The following is a 17,217-nucleotide window of genomic DNA, read 5'->3' on the forward strand; positions in this document are numbered from 1 at the left end:
ATAAAAAAAATTCCACAAGAATGAAACAATCCAGTCGGGATCTCTTGGTTCGCAAATCATGGACCAGGAGATGATCATTGCATGAGGACCCCTTGATTTGGATAGATTCCATTTTTAAATAGGTGGGATCCATTCAAATCAAGAGTCTAAAAAAATGGACTATTCTCTAGTCCGTAATTTACGGACTAGAGGATCCTTTCTCGAAATAATTAGAATTAACGAGTTTGACTAACTAAAATTATTATTATTATTTCCTTTTATTATCAAACAATCTATGGTTGTAACAACCCTAGGCAGCGCCTTCATTAATTCTTCCCAGGATCAATACGAAGGAGGAGGTAAATTATGATCAACTACTAACCTTTGGAATGATGACACATAGTAGACTATAGGCCATGATGCGCCGGAAGATCGGTATGTGATTCGATTCCCATGGAACTTCCGTGGACGAACCAACATTTTTCATAAATTTTTAGCCAACAAATTCGTCGAGTCCTCCATCAGGGCAGCGACGGTGAGGATTAAGGAATGGTCGATCAACCTTCTTCACCGAGATCTCTTGCCGATTTGCCTTCCTCCGATTGAACCCCCTCGACGACGACGAAGCGGCCCCGGGTGCATTGATGGGGCGGCGAAGCGGGAAAAAGCCCTTCTTTTCTTTCTCCAAGAAGGGGCGATCCTCCAAGAGGATGGAGATGCAACTAATTCCTTCGCCGGCCCATCTCTTCTCTAACAGCCACTGCAGTTCGGCTGCGGTGGCAGATGCGCCGGTATCGGCCGCCGCCGCGGTGGCGCAGCCGCACGGAGGGAAGGTGGCGAAGAAGAAGACCGGGGCGAGGCTCTGGATGAGGTTCGATCTCGCGGGGCAATCGGAAGTCCTCGAGCTCGAAAAGAGCGCCATCATCAAGCGGGCGGCGATCCCCTCGCGCGATTTGAGGATTCTTGGGCCTGTCTTCTCCCACTCGTCCAACATCCTGGGTAAGTTCCTTTTCTTCTTTTTTTTTAATCACCTATTTTATTTGTTTTCCCCAGGTTCTCTGTATATGAGTTAACATGATTAATATTATAATATGGTAAAATTATGATGTTCTTGGTCGTTTGTGGTCAATATGATCTTGTGTTGTTCTTCGAAAGTAGTGATTCTTCCTTTGGATGGTGAAAGTGAAGCATGATGTAAGGTTTATTTTTAAGTGAGCTTGTTATTCAGTAACATTCAATGGATTAATAGGGAAAAAAAACAGGCTTTTGAGAAAATTGAGTCAAATTTGCACCTAAAGCCTGTTCATATTCTTTAAGAGTTATCTGTGTGTTCGATACTAAGAGATATACTCGTGTACCAATATTATCTCCACCAATGAGTAGAAACTGCATACCTTGTGATATTTTTCTTGGTGAAAAAAAAACAAAGGTCGGTACCTTATCTATATAGATGCTTCCAAAGCTTGTGTCTTTCTATCTATGAGTGAATATAGAAATCTTTTGAACTTTTTTTTGTGATGGAAGTTACCTAAAACTTGAGAAAACATATTATTTCTTACTAATGATACACAAATTGTTAAGAGTTGATTGTTGCAAATTGTACAAAAGCTTTCATAAGAACTGACGACGTTGGCTATGATCTAGAATGGCCAAATAGGCAAATATTGTTTAACTTGGCTTTATGGGAGAAGCATCGATCCACCATAAAAAGTAGAGTTACTTGTGGACAAACGAGATGGAGCTCGGGTTGCAAATTAAGTGACTAGATCTTCCTTTTCTTGGAATCTCTTGATTGTTTCTTAGCAATACCATGCCTTAATTGAGATGAATTTTGGTTAACTTCTAACTTTTTTTTTTGTAATAATTCAGCCAGGGAAAAAGCTATGGTTGTCAACCTGGAATTCATAAAGGCCATAGTTACTGCTGAAGAAGTACTCATATTGGATCCTCTATGTCAGGAAGTTATCCCTTTCATAGATCAGTTGAGACAGCAGCTCCCCATTAAGAGTCCTTTCAGGGTTCATGATCTTAGCCATGATGCACAAAAATCTGCTACTGGTGAAGAATGGACAAAATCAAATGAGGCAACAGAAAATGAACGTGAACTTCCATTTGAATTTCAGGTTCTTGAGATTGCTCTGGAAATTGTCTGTTCATATTTGGACTGTAGTGTCACTGATCTTGAGAAGAATGCATATCCTGTGCTTGATGAATTGGCCATGAATGTTAGTACCAAAAATCTTGAACGTGTACGTAGTTTGAAAAGCAATCTTACTAGGTTGCTTGCTCGTGTTCAGAAGGTATGTTCTTAAAGTAGTATCATTTCTTTTCTTTGACTACTGACATTTACATTGCTGTGTTTGAAGTATAATTAAATTTCGAATATATCAAATACTATTTTGAATTAATTATCATGTTTTGCAGAATTATTTTCAGATAGGTCTGTTTTGACCCTATTGGATAAGTAGGATCTGATGAATGATAGAATGAAAAAATGTTTAAAAATAAAATAAGAAGAAAAATTAAATAAATTTGTAGTTATTCCGATAGTTGGAGTATGGCTAAGATCATGCATAATTATACAGTTGAACTTTTTCACTGATCCATTTATGTTATATATGGCATAAAAATGAATGACTGCAAATCCCAAATTACTTTAAATTACCAATAATTGTTAAACTATTAAGTGCTTAGTTATAGTGTTACATTAACATGTAAAATATCATAATTAATAACAATATCTGTATTCAATTCTGACGAAATGCAGCCATAATAATGGTATTCAATCATTCTGTTGTAACATTTTCTCTACGTAATAAATATTACTGATATCATATTATAATGAATAGGGTAGCATATATGTAAACAGTACACCCCTAGTTTACTAGCATTCCCTATTCACCCCATGTTTTAGCAGAATGCCAGTTTGGCGTTTAGCATGCATAGTTAGCTTGGAAAAATGAGACATACATGGAGTAAATAGTAAACTACAAGGTGGGCAAATTAAATGTTCTCTGGATCTTGATTATGTTACTTCACTGAATCTTGATTATTTTAGTCATTTGATGGTCCAAAGTGGAGAGCGAAAAATAGTGATGTACGTGTGCTACCATTAAACTAGTAAACTAGAATGGGTATTTTACCCTAATGAATAATATCCAATTACTATCAATCACATCTAAAGGGTTGTCTGGTGCACGAAGTTTCCACCTATACGGAATCCCGTAGAAGGGTCTATTGTACGCAACCTTACCCTACTTTGCAAGAGGTGTTTTCATGACTCGAACCTATGATCTCTAGGTCACACAGCAACAACTTTATCATTGCGCCAAAGCTATCCTTCTATCAATGAAATCTCATAGTATATAATTTAATATAAGATAGGATTACAGTATTCAAGCTTTAATAAATAGAATATTTATTATCTGGAGTTGGAATGAACTCTAAGTAGCAATTTAGCATAAGAGGTAAGATTCTTACCTTTTCTCCTAAATTCCTTCCTGTTCCTTTATCATCTTGTGTTTTTGCCTTTTGTTTGAGATGCTTGCAAGAAACCCAACTTTGTGGAGAGGAGCATAAGAGATTAGGATCTAACTCTTTTTCATGAATTTATTCATGATTCTTCATTATCTTTTTGGCTGTCTCTTCTTTTTTCAGATGCATATGAGAAACCCTTGTTATCCCGTTTCGAGATGCATTCTAAATTGGTCACAAGAGAGATTAGGGAGAAGAGATGAGGATTGAAGGTTTAGTTGCTGATGGTGCCAATCTTGATCGGTTTCACGACAGTGATGACCAGTCAACCTTGCTGTTGTTTCAAGGGGGCCACCTGATCAGAGAAGAGTAGTGGAGGAAGATAAGAGGAGGAGAAAAGGATATGAGTGGAAGTGGATTAGAGAAGAAGAGAAGCAGAGGAGAAGAGAAGAGTAGTGGGGAATAGAGAAATTGGTTCAAGAGAACATAATTAAAGGAGAGTCTCCTAGTAGCAGCTTAGCCTTACGCTCTGTTTGGATGGGGTGAGGGAAGGTTCATCGACGGAAGGGGAAGGGAGGGGAAGAAAGGGAAAGGGAAGGGAAGTAAAGTATTTATGTTCCCCTTATTTGTGAGGGAGGGAAGGTTAATTAATGTAACATGTGTTACCTTGTTTGGGAGGAAAGGGAGGGGAATGAAGGTTAAATATATAAACACCAACAACAAACAAACTTTATCCTACTAGGTGGGGTCAGCTATATGGATCCTTTTACGCCATTAGGCTCTATCCCCTACTATATCATCATCTATACTTAAATAAATTTTATCTTATTTTATTGTTGCTAGCCAAGTCTTCTTTTTATCTTCCTCGTTTGATGTGTGTATTTGTTATATTTCTTATCTCCTAATTGGAGCATTTATTAATTGTCTAAGTACATACTCGTACCATCTTAAACGTGTCTCTCATAATTTTTCCTCAATAAATGCAACTCCGACTTTCTCTATAATGCTCTCGTTTCTCATTTTGTCCATCCTTGTATGTCTACACATCCACCTTAACATCGTTATCTCTACAACTCTCATCTTCTACTCCCAACATTAAACTCCATATAACATAGCATGTCTAACTGTCATTTCGTAAAACTTTCCTTTAGGTTTTAGAAGTACTTTACGATCACATAAAACACTCAACGTTCTCCTTCATTTTAACCATCTTGCTTGTATTCTATGTAAGACATCTCTTTCAATCTCTCCATTGTTTTGTAAAAATGATCCTAAATACTTAAAACTCTCACTTCTAGATAACTCGCCATTTCCTATCTGAACAATTGTCTCATTACGTTTAATATTGTTAAAATTCTATATATTCTATCTTTACTCTACTAAGCCTAAAACCTTTCACTTCTAATGTTTCCCGCCAATATTCTAGTTTAGCATTTATTCTTTTACGTTTCTCATCTACCAAAACAATATCATCTACAAATAACATGTACTAATGAGTTCGTCCATGATTAGTGTAAAAAGATAAAGACTTAGAGTTGATCCTTGATGTAACCCTATCTTAATTGGAAATGCTTCAGTTAATCCACCTGAAATCTTTACTCTAGACGTTACATCTCTATACATATCCTTAATTAGTTCAATATATATTACGCTAACACCTTTCTTTTCTAGAATTCTCCGTATAATTTCTCTTGGGACTCTATCATAAGCTTTTTCGATATCAATGAATATTATGTATAAATCTTATTTTTACTCTCGATATTTTTCAATTAGTTGTATAAAAAGATGTATAATTTCTATTGTCGACCTTCCAGGCATGAAACCAAATTGATTTTCAGTTACCGTGATTTCCTTCCTTAATCTTTTTTATATTACTCTTTTCCAAAGTTTCATGGTATGACTCATTAGTTTAATACTCGTATAGTTTGCATAATTTTGTACATCTCCTTAAGGGAACTAAAGTACTCATCCTCCATTGATCAGGCATCATGTTAAATAATTTTGTAAGTCATTCAATATCTTATTTTCTCGTACTTTTATACCTCTATCGGAATGTTTATCTGGTCCAACGGCTTTGCCATTGTGCATCCCATTTAAAGCTTGTTGTGCTTCTAAAGTTTAAATTCTACTATAAAATTTAAATTTTTATACTCGTCTCCTTAAATTACCTAAGTTTGGCCACTTAAACTTTCATTAAAAGATTGATGAAAATACATATTCTATCACTCATTAAAAAATTTCTATACTCATCTTGTTCTTGAAGTTACAAAAATATTCTTATTTTTAAAATAAACCTACATGTGAAAAAGAAATGAGTATAGCCCATTAAACCTATGGATGTAAGATATTCTAGCAGGAAAAGGTGGTCGGCATCATCTTTGCAGCAGAAGAAGAATCCGGCCAAAGACGAGGATCCCATCCTCTTCGGTGGCACTATTGACAGGGAGGAGAATTGCTGCTCTTCCTCCCATCACTTTGACGAGCGTCGCCTCTGATGTTGATCTACTTGCACACGTCTGTGTCGTTGCCGCAAGGTGTTCGTTCATGGTCTCAGTTGGGACGCCACCCAAAAAGAAGATGAGTTAATTTGGGAATTAAAATTTTGAAATAGGGATAAAATTAGAATAAAATATTTTTGAGTTCCCCTTCCCCTTCCTTACATCCCAAATCAGGGTGTAAGAAATTGTGCCGATTCATAAGCATCGAAGGGTAAAGCTTACCCTTTTCTTCCCTTCCTCTCCTTAACTCACTCTATCCCAAACAAGGGTCAAAATTTCCATTCCCCTTATTTACCCTTCCCTCTCTTTTCCTCACCTCCTCCCAAACAGGAAGGGGAGATAAGCAGAAAGGGAATCCCTTTGTGGATATTTACTCATCAATATGTTAATATATTGTGATGATTAGTAGTTGGGCATTCTTGTTTATGTATTTCCTTATCTTACAGGATAAAGAGCATTTACTTCTATGATTTAAACGGAACTGTATGGTTTCTAACATTTGGTTAACAATTAGGTTTTAGGTTAGTTAATCACACAGTCATATCATTAACATAGTAGCAGAGCACATATCAGGAGCCTGGGGACTCCTTTGTGTGTATTTGGATCAATATAAACTAATTAAAACCCATCTCTTTTGATTCCTGGCCTTCATGGAAGTTCCATATACAGGATAACTTATGACCATAAGCTAGTGCATCTGTATGTGCGTAGATATATATTGTGCTTTTCTTAGAGCTCATGCTTGTGAGGGGTGGTTAATACCGATCATTTTTTAAATTTTTGATCTCACTATATAAATATGGAGGTAGCATCAATACCCCTAGTAAATTACTTATTTTCCCGGTTAATGGTCAATTAGTACTTTTCACCTCTAATTATGTTAATTAAATAAGTTTTGATAAGCTTTCCTAAGATGTAAAGCAAAGTAATCTTCATTTTGTAATAAATGATATAACTTTTAGTATGAATTCTTTCAACAGGATTATCTTCTTCATGTGACTTCTTGATTATGTTAAAATCTTTAGATCTTATAAAACCATATCTGCTCATCAACGTAAATTCAAGTGAAGCATCTTCAGTGTAGCAACTCATATTCCACTCCTTAGTATCGATGTGAGAGTGCTTCTGTTTTATCAGGTTAGGGATGAAATCGAACAGCTTTTAGATGATGACCTGAATATGGCCCATTTGTATCTGACAAGGAAGCAAATGCAGATTCAGCAATTTGAAGCATTGATAGCATCTGCAGCTTCAAATAGTATTGTTCCTGCAGGACCACGCCTCACAAGACTTGGTTCTAATGTTAATGGTAGTGCAAGCATTATTTCTAGCATCTATGCTGATGATAATGATGTGGAAGACTTGGAAATGCTACTCGAAGCTTATTTCATGCAGCTTGATGGAATGCGTAACAAAATATTGTCGGTAAGTCCTTTAACCTCCCTATAAAATTGTCCTTGCAAATCTACTAGCTTCCATCTATCTCATGATGCTATTAAAGCTCTAAAAGCAAAAGGTATGATATTTAGAATTTCGACGCTGAGTGTTTGATGAAATGAAATTTTAGATGTAATCTGAGACTGGAACATTTTAGCTCCTTTTCTTTTCTGTGCATATGGTGCATAATTTCAATGTTCATACATTCTTATTTTAATTTTATTCATGGTCATAGTGGGCATTCAACAGTGATTTGTTATCTGACGTGTCAGTGCACTCTTAGTTGGAAAATTTTACTTCCATAGTTCCATTTCTTAGTTGAAATAGTGGGGTTTGATGGATTAGGACCTTACGATGCAAACTGTTTGGTACTAATTCAAAATCAGATATTTGGATGTTTTGTTCAACCGCATTTAGTAGAGGTTACACACATGAAATGAAGCAACTAGTACCATGAAGGGGTGGCTATAATCTGAAAAGTTGTCTACTTAGATTTTAGAGGATCCTTTGGTATACTTGATACCGCCAAAATTGAACTTGTCATAAATGAATCAACAATTTTCCTTTTTTGTGTATATTAATGTTTAGGATATAGAACCCATTTAGTGCTTGGTTTTGTGTGTTAGGATACATCAGCTGTTGTTGGCTTTGCAAATTAGGAATTCCTTGCCAACCTTCATTTCTCTACTATTTTGTGTTTGCCTTGTTTCAGTTTTTCGGGTAACTAGAAACCGTTTACCAGTTGGGTGCCTTCACAATTAAGTGGAATTCTCAATTCGAACCGAACTGAAATTGATTACAAACCAAACCAAACCAACCTTCTTCAATCTGTTTTTGCATGACAATCGAGCATGAACTGAGAACTTTTTATAAGGTTATTATGTTGACAATTATTCAATGGAGTATACTGTCTCATGTCGATACTTTGTAATTCACTATTCTACTCATTTAAATACTTCTGAGATGAACAGGTGAGAGAGTATATTGATGACACGGAAGACTATGTCAACATCCAGCTCGATAACCAGAGAAACGAACTGATTCAACTCCAGTTGGTGCTGACCATTGCTTCGTTTGGAATAGCTGTCGACACACTTATCGTAGGGGCATTCGCGATGAACATCCCATGCCAGTTATACGACATACAACACATTTTTACTCCCTTTGTCGGAGGCACATCAGGAGGCTGTTTCGTGATCATCTTACTCATTCTTGCATACGCCAGATGGAAGAAGTTACTCGGCCCTTAGATGCATCATGCTCGTGGCTTGCGAAGGCAGGACAAATGAGTGATTTCGTATCGGTATCTATATAGATATGTTGCTTTCATGCATTATTCTTCCAGCTACATGTGGCTGGTGGACTACTATGAATATCCAGTGGATGAACTATGGCAAACATTTTTGCACCATATTGCAGTTTATCCAACAAAATGGTTGTGCATTATTTTGATGTTTGTTGATGTATAAAACGCTCTGAATTCTTGGGAGAGTAATTGAGTTTGTCCTTATGGGGTGCCCAGTTGACTAGTGGGTGGTAGATTTGTTACAATGGGACATGGATCAAATCTGCCCATGTACTCAGAAAAAACTCCTCCCACCTTTTACTCACTTGACGGTCAGCTCTAAATTAATTCCATAATTTATCTCCTTTTACATATTTTAGGATAGACTATAAGAGACATATGAGAGTAATGTAATCATTTTAATTCTACAAAAGATAGTAACCTCGTTCATTTGACCGACATGTGTTTGTTAGACCTGAAGTTTCTATAAGCGAGCCTTCTCAAAGAGTATTTCGTATTTCTCCCTATTTTACTAAATCATAAATCACAAACCATAAAATAATTATTTTACCATTCTTCTATTTTAATTTTTTTTTACAATAACTTCATTATTATCACCTATTAAAAATATATATTTCAATCAATAAAATTATTATTCATCTGTTTATCACTTATTTGATTGTGCAATTTATTTTCTACTATTCTCATGTCAAAAAATATTCTTTTTACCGTCACAAATAAAATTAATGTCAATATTAAAAATTTATAAACCAACGGATACATTATACTTTTCTTTGGCATAACTAACTTCTCTAAAAGATTATCAAGATCTTTCAATTCTTAATATGTTTTCTTATAATACATATCACATATATAAGTTTCAAGTTCATCATAAATATGAGAAGATCAAATCTTAAGAAATTTTATGGATAAAACTCAACTAATTATATCAATTTCTTTTTACCGAAGTCAAAAATAAATTTTATGAAAACAAACAAACTATACGAAAAAGTAACTTCGAGAAATGATCATTTCACTTTTCAAGTTGTAAATAAATAACATCATTAAAAAATCAATACGATAGTAATACAAATTTGTCACTTCTAATGGGCGACCATGTGATGCCTAACGAATAATCATTTATTTTGAGAAATCAATATAAGCTAAAATTGTACCCATGTCAAATGAACATTTCTTTCTTAATTGTTTTTACTATCGTCCTTGAGTCCTAGTTTTGAAATTCATCTGATGCCAATAGATTAAAAAAAAAAAAGAGACATGTTTAAGGCATATCAACAACTATTTCTATCCTACGAGAGCAATTTGGAAAACAGACATAGGCATTCATTTATAAGTTACAATTGAATTAACTTATGATTTTCTCAACAGTTAGTCACCAGCACCAATGTTATCCCATTACCAAAATGACTCATAACCTAGTAACCTACTCTTGCAGTTCCAACATATTCTGTTGAAGATCAAGGAAAACATTGCTCCGTCCATGGGGCAATATAAGCTGCTTCCATATATGATTTCACGTATTCAACATTTATAATATCAAAATTACTCATATCCCTTCTCTTTGTTACCGTTCATAAAATTTCTCTACTTATTTTTACCATATCCATTTAAAAATTTAATATATTCTTAATTTATACTGTTAAATTTATATTTAATTAAATTCATGATTGACTAGTCACTGATGACTTATTCTATTTAAAATTTTAAAAATTTAATATGTTTTTATGATATTAATTAAAATGTGTCATTATCCTAACTCTTATAATAAATTATTTAGGAAGTATATTAATTTTAATTTAGAATAATCTGAAATTATAGGTCACTGTTTGACAGCGTTGATTGAGAATTGCGAATGGTGGAGGGACATGTGACTGAAGTAAGCAAATCTGAATAAGCCGTTGAGTAAGCCGTTAATGCTTTGTATTTCCTATTGGATTGACGTTCAATAGATTTAATAAAGATAATAAATTTAAAAAGATATAGAATATTTTTATTCGTATGAGATTTTTTAAGTAAAGTCTAAGAATAAAATTATAAGGACATATGTTTAAAATAGATAATATGAAAATATATGAATATTTTTTTGGTACAATAAATGATATAAACATCAATCAACTCAATTTTAGTCTTCTTCTCATTTTCTATATAGATATAATTTTCACTATCAAACAGAAATCGACTCCTGATACAACCTTGTATAATGATATTTATGTGAGTAGTAGCACTGGTATCTATCTACAATAGCTAAATTGACTTTCGAACTAATAAAATTGAGAAATTTACCCTTCTTTACACGCAAGTTTACGTAGTTGAGGTAGTCTTTCGTCATATGACCTTTCTTCTTACAAAAGAAACAAATGGATTTCTTATCCTACTTTGTGTGCTCCTTATGATCATTGCCTCAAGAATATGCAGTTTGTTTTCCTTTTCCTTTGTTATTGATCCTCTTTCGCTTCTTGCTCGCACTTTAAGAACTAGATGTTAAGTGGACACTCTCACATATCTCAATCTTTAGTCTCTCCTCTTCTTTCACGCATTAAGCAATAAACTCATTTAATGTCAACTTTTTCTTTTGAGTATTATACGATATCTTAAAAGGAGTGAACTGTGTAGACAAAGATATCAAGACGAAATGCACTAACATACCCTCAGACATATCAAGCTTTAGTGTTTTCAGACTTGTCGCTATATTGAACATCTCCATAATGTACTCCCTTATATTTTCTTTACTATTATACCGCATATGATCTTGTCCGAACGATGAATCAACGGACGCTGGGCACGTGGTGCTCTCCAAACTGCTGATGTAGATCTTCGACCGGTCGTGCGGACCTCCGGCGAACCTGCAAGGAAATCGGGCCGGGAAGGGGTTCCCGGCGACGACCCTCCGACGCTCAAGTCAGGCAAGTGGACAACAAAGAGGTGGCTTCGAATATTAAAGAACGCGTACCTCCGGCGAAGTGTGAGGCTCCTTATATAGAGCGGTGAAGGGGCTCACGCACACATACCGAGGTGAATACGTGTCCTCAGCCCATACCTCAGTATGTGCTTGTCAGAAAAGCTTACCTAACACCATACTGCTACAGTCCGAGCACATCTCTGATGGGACAACGAAACCCTCTGTCATAAGATCCTGCGTATGACCTGGTCGTTGAGCATACCCACTGTCAGAATATGTTCCCTTGTCTTTTTGTCTCTTCTTACCCTATGCAGAGCGTCCGGCTGGTCGGCAGTCCCCTCACGTCTGGCCGGTCGTATGTGCTGATCCGCTCGGGAGATTCCCGGTCGTGTGCTCTGCTGACTATTCACAGTAATGCTACTTTAGGCCTTCGGCCGAGCGGGCTCCCCGATCGGCCCGACGACCCCGTTCCCCATGAGCGTCGGAGACTCGACTCCCCGTCGGGTTGTTTTTGATTCCACTGTGACCCCGTTCGGCCGACCGGTCTCCCCTTCTCCGGTCGGCCGTTTGACCCTTTGACTTCCACGTGGCGTTGACTTCCCTGAGAGGGGGGTCCCTGTTCTTACCACCGGATCACTTGCCTCCCCTTCAAGTCTAGTCGAAGGAGGCGATTAGTCCGACTGACTGGACGGTTGTTTAGCCGAGCGGCTCATCCAAGAAACCACCCTCCGCTCGGCAGATGTGGTGCTAACTACGGCCTCAGTCAACGCCCCTATCCCTCATATCTCCTCGGAATTCGTGCCAATCTCCGTCATCAAGGCCAAGCACGCGCTCTATGCCTCGATAAGGCGCTTATTAAATGCTCTCCCGTGGTGGAATGCCACGTGGCATTGCTGCCATCATCGTACGGCGGCGGCATCGCAGGCGACGAGACCGAGGCAATTTGAAATGGACGGCCCGATGCGTGCTTCAGTTCTCGCGACCTGAATCCGACGGTTGAGGCCGCTCGGGCTCAACCCTATAAAGCTTTCGCTTTCTCCGCCTTCGCCGCATTTCTGCTCTCGCGTGCCCAGAAGCTTCGGTGTTTTCAGTGCTCCGGCGACTCCGATTCTCCCTTTCCGGTGATCCCGCGTTCTTCGCCGATCCCCCTTCTTTTCTGTAAGGTTTTCCTTCTTTCTCTCTTTGTTTCTTGTGTTTCCTCTGCATTTCTTTCCCGAGTTTCGATCCTCGGGGCATCGTTTCGTTTGCTGTCTTCTTGCTCTTATCCTCTACCTTTCTTCGCCTTTTTTGATTTCGTCCGCTCGGACAATGGCTAGCTCTTCCTAGCCACAAGACCAAGCCCTCGACCCATGGTATACCACCATGGAGTCGCGCTTCGATCGGCGCGACGCCGACATTCTGATAGATAGTTTTGACATCCCTTCTGACCTCGAAATTATCTTACCCACTCCCTCCGCTCGGCCACACAAACCGCCGCGCGGAGCCTTTTGTGTTTTCCGCGACCAGTTCACTGCCGGTCTGCGACTCCCTATTCATCCCTTTATCTTGGACGTCTGCAATTTTTTCGGCGTTCCGCTCGGAAGCCTAGTTCCCAACACTTTCCGCCTTCTATGCGGTGTTGTTGTCCTATTCAAAATCCATAACATTCCCCTCCGACCGGAGGTTTTCTACTATTTCTACTACCCTAAACAATCTGAGTCGGGCACTTACATGTTCCAGGCTCGACCCGGTTTAGTTTTCTTCAATAAACTACCCTCTTCCAATAAGCATTGAAAAGAATTTACTTTTATATTCGCCTTCCCGAGCGGGCCCCATTCCTAACGAAGTGGCAGATTGGACCACCAACCTCACCAGAGCTCAAAAGGTTCAAAACCCGACCGGACTATCTTCATGCCGCCAACATGCTGGCCGGTCTGAGGTTTGACATCAACAAGTTCCTGCCTGAAGGGGTGATGTATATATTCGGTCGGAGTCCGATCAGGACCCCCATTCCGAGCGGCTTCGGTAAAAATTTTACTTTGTGCATTCGTTTTAATTGCTAACTGATTTTCTCTTCTTTCCTTTGCAGCAAACATTGTCATGGAGTCGGTGATGGCTGGCATTTTGAAGAGGAAGGCGGCAGCGCTCGAAGCCGCGGCGGCTAAAGAAATGGAGCAATTGGGCATTCAGCCGGTCGGCTCCAATGAGGGGGAGAGCGGGACAAATGCTGGGGAATCGGCCGCTCAGGCTTCTCTCCCAGAGCCCGCGGCTGGCGCAACTGCAAGTCGAGAGCCTTCCGCTCGGGAGGAGGGCTCGGCGCAAGAAGCAGAGCGGCCCCTCCGACAAAAAAGACGCTGGGCGGAAACGCCACTTCGCTCGGCTACTTCTGCGATCCATCCATCCGAGCGGGTCATCGCCGCTTCTCGAGGCAAAGCTCCAAAGATCGAGGCGATTTCGTCCGATCGGACTCCCTCCCAACTTGAAGCGTCTGCGGACCCTCTTGAGGCCGTTCCAGTCAGCGTCCTTCCGCCCGCTCCCCACCAAGTCCATCGTTCTACAATTCTTTCCCAGTTTTCTACGCCGGCTTCCACTCCTTCTTCGGCTTCCGCCCAGACGACCCCCGGTCGGTGCCGCACCGTCCGAGTCTCACTTCACCTCCCGACCGAAGAATTGCTGCCCGAGGCCGATCGACCCACCGCGCCCGAGCATATGATCACAATGAAGGGGCCCATGGCCGAGATGTGGGCCGACGCTCGGGCGCGTGTGGCGATGATTTCCCTCAGCAACTTGGCCAATAGTCACATGCAACAGGCCATCGGGGTAAGTGCATTTTTTCAAGTCCTTTACGCATTCCTTCCGATCGGCTATTAACAAATTTTCTTTTGTCAGAGATGGGTGGAGGAGATTGCTGTCTCCAATCGGCTTGCCATGGTGGACGAGGAATTCAAAAGGCTATGGAGTTCGGGCGGCGCTCCTTCCCAAGGCCCTTCATATGCCGAGCTTCAGAAGGAGCTCAAAAGGACCCAAGATCTGTTGGAGGCCGAACGGAAGAACACGGCCGACCAGGCTCACAATCTGGCCGAACTTGATCGCGTGAATAAATCACTGGATCGCAAGATAAGCCTGGCGACCGAGCGGAAGAACACGGCTATCTCCAATCTGGAGAAGAAGAATGTAGAGGCTCGGGGGCTGGAGCAAAAAGTTAAAGAGCTGATGGAGTAGCTCGATGAGGAGAAGGCGGGCCGCTCGGCCGATGCAATTAAGCATAAGGACGAACTGAAAAATCTGCAGGAGTCCCTTGCCGCCTCCCAAGCGGCCTTCAAAGAATATCAAGAGGCTGAGCCTGGCCGAGTCGTAGCCCTGAGGCTAAACTACATCCGTTCGGTCGCATTTTCAGAGAAAGTCTGCGAACGGATGTACACTGCCTTTGACCTTGCTATGACCGCCACCACAACATATTTGAAGTCCATGGGTCTTCTTCCCGACTCTGCTCTCATCCCGGTCGCAGATCAAGTGGCGCTCCTTGACAACATCCCAAAGGATCTTTACGATTATCTAGAATAGAAGTTTATATGTAATTCGGCCGCTCGGCTAAAAACTTTCACTTTTTTGTAACTCAGACGCTCGGCCTTAAGGTCTTAAATGCTATCCTTTGGCTTGCTTTTTCATTTATTAATCAGCATGCATGCTGGCCGCTCGGATTTCCAACTACCGTTCGTATTCCCTTAATTCTCCTTGTCATTCGCCTTTCCTCCCACCTTTCTCGTGTTCGAAATGGATTTTTACGAAGTCTTTTGGATAACTAGTCCGCTCGGCTGAATATATCCTGTTTTGCAAACGGGATTTCCGCCGGACATTTACGAAGTGCTTTTGGTTAATTGACCGATCGGCCAAATTGAGTTACAAAGTCCCTCTTTATGTCTTCTTCCGCTCGGAGGGTTTATAGTTGCCGGCTCGACTCTCGATATTTAACGTCGGAGCTCGACAGTCTTCCGCTCGGAGGGTTTATAGTCGCCGGCTCGACTCTCGATATTTAACGTCGGAGCTCGACGTCTTCCGCTCGGAGGGTTTATAGTTGCCGGCTCGACTCTCGATATTTAACGTCGGAGCTCGACGGTCTTCCGCTCGGAGGGTTTATAGTCGCCGGCTCGACTCTCGATATTTAACGTTGGAGCTTGACGGTCTTCCGCTCGACTCTCGATATTTAACGTCGGAGCTCGACGGTCTTCCGCTCGGAGGGTTTATAGTCACCGACTCGACTCTCGATATTTAACGTCGGAGCTCGACGGCCTTTAAGGCTAATTTTAACACTGCCGTTCGGCGGAAATATTTGCCATCTTATATCATTTTGCTTCCTGCATTACAAGGACATAGGCGACCAAAACATATATAAAATTACATCAGCGCACCTCTCACCCAGCTCGGTACGGCTGGAGATGATTCGCGCTCTATGGTCGATCTAGCTGCCGTCCGTCTTCATCTTCCAAATAATAAGCCCCCGAGCGGAGCTTCTCTATGACTTTGAAGGGGCCTGCCCAAGGAGCCTTCAGCTTGCCAACGTCGCCGACCGGCTTTACTTTCTTCCAGACAAGGTCGCCAACTTGGAATGCTCTAGGGATCACGCGCCAGTTGTAGTTCTGCTTCATTCTTTGCCGGTACGCCATCAGCCGGACGGACGCCTTGGCTCGCTCTTCGTCGACCAAATCCAGTTCCATGTTCCTCCGCTCCGCATTATCATCATCATAATTCTGGATGCGGACGGACTCGACGCTGACTTCGACCGGAATAATCGCTTCGCCGCCGTATACCAAATGAAATGGCGTGACGCCCGTCCCTTCCTTTGGGGTCGTGTGGATAGCCCATAAAACATCTGGCAGCTCGTCCACCCACCTTCCTCCCATGTGGTCTAGTCGGGCTCGAAGAATTCTAAGGATTTCTCTGTTGGTTACTTCCGCTTGGCCGTTGCTTTGTGGATACGCCACGGAAGTAAAGTGTTGTTCAATGCCATAACTTTTGCACCAGTCTTCGAGCTGCTTCCCCGCAAACTGTCATCCGTTATCAGATACGAGCCGACCAGGGATGCCGAAACGACAAATTATATGCTGCCAGATAAACTTCTTGACCATCTGCTCGGTGATCTTGGCTAGTGGCTCGGCCTCCACCCATTTGGAAAAATAGTCGACAGCCACCAATAGAAACTTTCGCTGACCGGTCACCATAGGAAATGGACCCACAATATCCATTCCCCACTGGTCGAACGGACAGGATACAGTAGCTGCTTTCATTTCCTCCGCCGGTCGGTGGGAGAAGTTATGATACTTCTGGCAGAAAAGGCACGTCGCGAAGGTCCGAGCGGCGTCTGCTTGCAAAGTTGGCCAGAAGTATCCGGCCAACAAGATCTTCTTAGCCAACGATCGTCCGCCCGGATGCCCTCCACACGATCCTTGATGCACTTCTTGGAGGATGTATGCCGCGTCTTCCGACCTCACACATTTCAAAAGCGAACGGGAGAAAGCCTTCTTGTAGAGTTGGTCTCCAATGAGCGTGAACCAACTGTTGGAGCAATCCCAATGGTTCGTGGGACCATGTGTTTTGGTGTTTGGGTAAAGGGTTTAAGTTAGGTTTACCCTTGTTATTTGATATAT

The 17,217-nt window shown here is 40.8% G+C and overlaps 1 protein-coding gene across 1 annotated transcript; it reads left to right on the forward strand.

Annotated features, from left to right (window-relative positions):
* The first annotated feature begins 456 nt into the window (after window positions 1-456).
* LOC122005967 (putative magnesium transporter MRS2-G) lies at window positions 457-8,844 on the forward strand. The gene is made up of 4 exons (XM_042561237.1): window positions 457-978; window positions 1,849-2,279; window positions 7,089-7,376; window positions 8,360-8,844. The coding sequence occupies exons 1-4, from the start codon at window positions 624-626 to the stop codon at window positions 8,636-8,638; spliced, it is 1,353 nt and encodes a 450-aa protein (XP_042417171.1). The 5' UTR covers window positions 457-623; the 3' UTR covers window positions 8,639-8,844.
* The last annotated feature ends 8,373 nt before the right edge of the window (window positions 8,845-17,217 follow it).

Source organism: Zingiber officinale, chromosome 7B (genome assembly GCF_018446385.1).
Source record: "Zingiber officinale cultivar Zhangliang chromosome 7B, Zo_v1.1, whole genome shotgun sequence".
Taxonomy (NCBI): domain Eukaryota; kingdom Viridiplantae; phylum Streptophyta; class Magnoliopsida; order Zingiberales; family Zingiberaceae; genus Zingiber; species Zingiber officinale.

Excerpts from the sequence above, each read along its gene's own strand:
- LOC122005967 (XM_042561237.1), top strand. The coding sequence starts at position 624 with ATGGGGCGGCGAAGCGGGAAAAAGCCCTTCTTTTCTTTCTCCAAGAAG. Across the intron at positions 979-1,848 it reads CCACTCGTCCAACATCCTGG|CCAGGGAAAAAGCTATGGTT; the intron begins GTAAGTTCCTTT and ends GTAATAATTCAG. Across the intron at positions 2,280-7,088 it reads TGCTTGCTCGTGTTCAGAAG|GTTAGGGATGAAATCGAACA; the intron begins GTATGTTCTTAA and ends CTGTTTTATCAG.